This window comes from Rhagoletis pomonella, unplaced genomic scaffold (assembly GCF_013731165.1).
Source record: "Rhagoletis pomonella isolate Grant_MI unplaced genomic scaffold, Rhpom_1.0 Rhpom_scaffold_11622, whole genome shotgun sequence".
Lineage (NCBI taxonomy): Eukaryota > Metazoa > Arthropoda > Insecta > Diptera > Tephritidae > Rhagoletis > Rhagoletis pomonella.
In genome coordinates this window covers 1-5,046 of record NW_023470155.1, presented here as the reverse complement: position 1 = coordinate 5,046, position 5,046 = coordinate 1, and the positions used below count along the sequence as shown (strand labels likewise).

General features: G+C 38.4%; 1 protein-coding gene across 1 annotated transcript; it reads right to left on the bottom strand.

Annotated features, from left to right (window-relative positions):
* Positions 1-3,142: 3,142 nt before the first annotated feature.
* LOC118756697 lies at positions 3,143-3,595 on the bottom strand. The gene has a single exon (XM_036491446.1). It carries the CDS (start codon positions 3,593-3,595, stop codon positions 3,143-3,145), a length of 453 nt encoding a protein of 150 aa, XP_036347339.1.
* Between the last annotated feature and the right edge of the window lie 1,451 nt (positions 3,596-5,046).

The window sequence follows — 5,046 nt, the reverse complement described above, 5'->3', positions numbered from 1 at the left end:
CCCAGTAGAAAAAATCTAATGGATTCAGGTCAGGCGATCGAGCAGGCCAGGTGATTGACCCGTATCGTCCAATCCATCGGCGAGGATAAGTTTCGTCTAAATGAACTCTTACTTCACGCCCGTAGTGAGCAGGGCACCCGTCATTTTGAAGCCATAGTCTTCGCCGCAGGTTTAAGGGTACATCTTCTAAAAGAGCTGGAAGCCGTTCCTGAAGGAACTCTAAATAACTGTGAGACTTGAGCGTTGGCGGCAGTTCCACAGGTCCCAATATCTGACAATTAAAATTAATTTCGTGAGGTCTGTCTATCTGCCAACTGTGAAGGTTATGTAAATTAAAGTAACCATCACGTTTGCATGATGATTCATCGCTCCAAATTATTTTATTAAAAAAGTTGGGGTCTGATTCATGCATTCGCAACATTTCACGGCAAAATCTAACCCGCGACAGGTACTCTCTTGTAGAGCCTGAACACGCTGAATGTGGTAGGGATGAAATCGATGGTCTTTTAAAGCTTTGTGAACTGTAGTTTTTGGTATTCCCGTCCGTCTTACCATAATTCTCACTGAAGTCGATGGACCTAGTTCCACTTCCACTAACACAACTTCAACATCTACCGGTGCAGGACGTCCTGTTTCGCCGCCACGCCTTCCAGGTATGCGACCTTAAAAAAGTGAAAAATGATGGTTAACAAGCAAGCAAACAAGAAAGGTGTAAAAATCACTTACCTTCATATATTTCTCTATGGGTCCGGGCGAATACTTTACGACCCGGATGCCGACGATTGGGGTATCGCTCTGCATAGAGTCTTTGAGCAGCTCTGGCATTACAGCAAGCTTCACCGTAAATTAGGTGAATATCCGCATATTCATACTGCGTGTTCTTTGTCATAGTATTAATAACACAATGTTCGCAGGGTCCAATTTCATAAAATCCACTTTCACTAATTCCGGTAAGTAACATAAAATAATGTCAGGAGCATGTAATAATGTACCTTTGTACTATTTAGCATGTCATTGGTCGGTAACAAGAGCAACTTAAATTTAAATCTATTAAATACATTCTAGCGTGTCTCAGTCCTTTGCCTACAAAAGCGGCTATAACTTTTTTTTTTCTATTCGAAACAGTAAGAGTGGCACCTTTCTGAAATCCTTATTAAATTAGCAATTTTTTTATGTAATGTAAAGTTATAGCTCAGTACATTTTTTTTCACCAGAGATAGTCAAAGTTGAGGAAGAAAATATCAAAAAGTTAAAAATCCCAAAATAGTACTAATTTTATGATGGTTCCTTAATATATTTTAACTAGATTGCATTTGAGTATGGAGAAGCAACTATCTGGTAGTATTTTACATACAAAATTTACTAAGTATGCAAAATCCTTAAACTTTATAGCGTGTATCTGGTCTTTTTCTCGCGTTTCTTTGTCGTTTATTTTTGTGTTTGTTAAATCTGCTGAGTGCCCAGTAGTTCGTATGGGTTGTGAAAGCGCTGTACTATTTTTTTTTTATATGTTTCACGTTCGTTTAAGCGCGTGCCTAGGGCTCGCGTAGTAGTTCTAATGTACACCTTTCCGCATTCCTCGTTCTCCTTACCCTTACATTTAATTTCATAAATTACGTTACTTTGTTGTTTTCCATATATTGAGCATTTTATTTTTTGTAAAAACAGTGGATAATGTGCAATTCGATTTGTATGCAAGTGTTATGTTTTGTTGTTTTGCAAAGTCACAGCCGAAGTTTTCGGTCAGCTTCGAGATGTATGTGACATTGTGGTTACTTTTTGTTGAGTTTATTGCTTCTGTTCTTGAAGTTCTATTATGATGATTGTTTGTTTGCATTACTTTTTGTTTTATTAAGTTGTGAGTTAAATGTTCAGGGTAGTTGTTGCCTTTTAGGATCTTCTTTATTTTCTCAATATTCGCTTCATGGAATTGTTTGTGCTTAATGTTAATATTTTGTTTATGAGGTTTTTCGCGGTGTTTAATTTGTATTTAGTTAGTTGCGAAGAGAAGAAATTTATCAGGCGACCAGAAGATGTAGGCTTGCAATACCAGTCCAGAAGAAGGCGATATTCGCTTCTATGTATACGCGTATAGAAATACTATTTCTGTATGTCTTTATTGACTTAGAAATTAAACAAATACAAGTTGCTTTTACACACACCGTTCCTGAATTAGTTAAAAGTTCACTAAAACGTACGACGAAAATTGAAAATGCAACTTTGTTCGTTATCACCTACGTAACCTAAATCCATTTTCACTAAAATCGTATCAGCTTATTTTTGCGAAATATACAATACAAGTTCCTTTAACACACATTGTTCCTGAATTAGTTAAAAGTTCACTAAAACGTACGACGAAAATTGAAAATGCAACTTTGTTCGTTATCACCTACGTAACCTAAATCCATTTTCACTAAAATCGTATCAGCTTATTTTTGCGAAATATTGAAATATAATAAGTTAAGCTTTCAATAGAGCTTTCCTTTCACTATTCGGCTTTTAGTAATTTTAACGAAACGTCAGCAATTACAAACAACCACGAAAATTGGTTCCGCAAACCCAGGTCCAACATCATGCGCTTAGTACCATAGGTACTAATTTGCGTGTTGTTTGCAGCTACCAGATTCATAGGCGCGCTCGATCGCTTGTCGTTACAACTTTTGAGTACTACTGATATCTCCGCACCCGTGGCTACAAGAAATTGTAGTGAAGATGTCCTATATCGGACATTAAGGCGGCTGTAGTTATTATCAGCCTCCGCAGGAGCCGCTTTGAACGGAGGACTAATTAGTTTTCCGAACGTTTCTGACCGAAAGCATATGGCTGCCGGCATCGTCTTGCATTTTCACCAAAAGTGCGGTGATACCAACAAGTGTCGTGTGCTGGTTGAGTGTTCGTCCTGCGCGAACTGGTAGATGACGTTGTACCCGAAACTGCATTGCTGCGGTTCCGTTCATCCCTGACCTTGCCGTTATTGCTGCTACGTTCGAGGCGATCGAGCCTGCTTACCAAATCCGCAATAGCAGGTGACACTGACTGGGTACACTGACGACCTCTATGTTACCATTTGTTGTTGAAATCTCCATGATATTGTCGGCTTTCATAGCCAAAACTTCGATATCCCCTCGAGTGTTGATAAAATCTACTGCACTTGTACAGGCAAACGTCGCAGCCACAACGATTTCAAAACGTCTTTATCGACTCGCTGACTTGCTACGTCTTTCATGTCACGAAGCAAAGTAGTAGGTTTCTTCTCGCCCAATTCGCAGCCTTCAAATAAGCATTTGAGCCTTTTTTCCTTCGACTCGCCAGATTCAGCATTCAGTCTTTGCTTTAATGCTTCGTACATGCCACTAACAAGTGGTGATGAAATTATGTCGGTAGCGTGAATGAGAACTGCTGAATCAATTTCAGCTACAATTGTGTAGTACTTCGTTTCATCGGCCGTAATCCCTGCTCGCACAAACTGCGCCTCCACCTGTGCGAACCACAAACGTGGATCAGGCTTCCAGAACGGTGGCGGCTTGATGGAGAGCCGTGCCATATGGAAAGAAGTGATAGCGTCTTCGTATCTATCTTCGCCTTCGTTCACCATATTATGTTCATAGCGGGGTCATCAGTTATAGAAATACTATTTCTATATGTCTTTATTAACTTAGAAATTAAAAAAATACAAGTTTCTTTTACACACGGAAAATTCTGACTTTTTTAGCGTCGCTAGAAAATACGTTGAATGAATGAAGTTGGTTTCAGTTAGTACAAACGAATGTCAAACAGCTCTGTTCGTTTACTGCGGCTTTTGATGTTGCCACTTAACTACTGCGACAAGTGTTAGGGTTGGTCCCTACACGCGCGCCTAGAAAAGGGATGCTTGAGTTTGCTTCCATTTCCATAGTGAATTGAAGTTTGTTATGGTATTGGTTCAGATGTTGGAGGATAATATTAGCGTCATTGCATTTGACTATTGCGAAGATGTCATCTACATATTTTGTTATGAATTTATTTATTTATTTATTTAGTCTATGAAACAATATTTCTTACAGACTAGTAGATAAATGGTTTTGCTAATGCTAGTACAATATTAACATTACAAAGTATTGTGAAGGAGATTTAAAAAGCTTGTTTTGTCATAGAGAAATCAATTATGATTCTTTCCGATAATATATTAAGTTCTCGCATAGATCTCGCCAAGGGAGCATTACCGGCAAATCTTGTCTTGACTTTTGCCAAGTAAAATGGATAAGAGACTCGAAGATTGCGCCTGGGTACATTGAAGCTTATCTGTTCCAAGAGATAGGGACAATCGACGACACCTTGAATAACATTAAATGAAAAGGTTAAAGAAAGGATAGATCTACGGCATTCTAAAGATTGTAAGTTTATCAGCTTGAGACGCGAAGCGTACGAAGGAACAGGACTTTCAAATTTCAGTGACCGAAGAGCCTACTTAAGAAAAACTTTTTGTATACGTTCCAGTCTTTTTATAAAAAGTTGGCTATGCGGTCTCCAAACGAATACGGCATATTCGAGATGAGAACGCACTAAACTTATAAATAACGCTTTGAAAGTATATGGGTCGGAGAAATTAGTGCTATTACGACGTACAAAACCAAGTACTGAGTATGCTTTCGCAATTACATAGTTAACATGGTTGTTAAATGAAAGCTTCGGGTCAAATATAACCCCTAGATCTTTAATTTCGCCGACATTATTGAGAATATGATTCGATATGCAATATGACGTATTGCGAACATTCAAAATCTTCGAAAACGTCATCTTAAAGCATTTATTTATGTTTAAAGATAAACGAGATTTCAGACACCAACGATGGAGAGCGTCAATATCGCATTGAAGCCTAACCTCGTCAAATGAATCTTTAATTATAGTGTATACCTTAAGATCATTTGCATAGAGTAAAAAATTTGCGAATGAGAAACAGCCACTAATGTCATTAATAAAAAGGACGAATAGTAGAGGACCCAAGACACTTCCTTGCGGCACCCCAGAGGAAGCCACAAAAGAGTCAGAAGACATTCCATAATACTT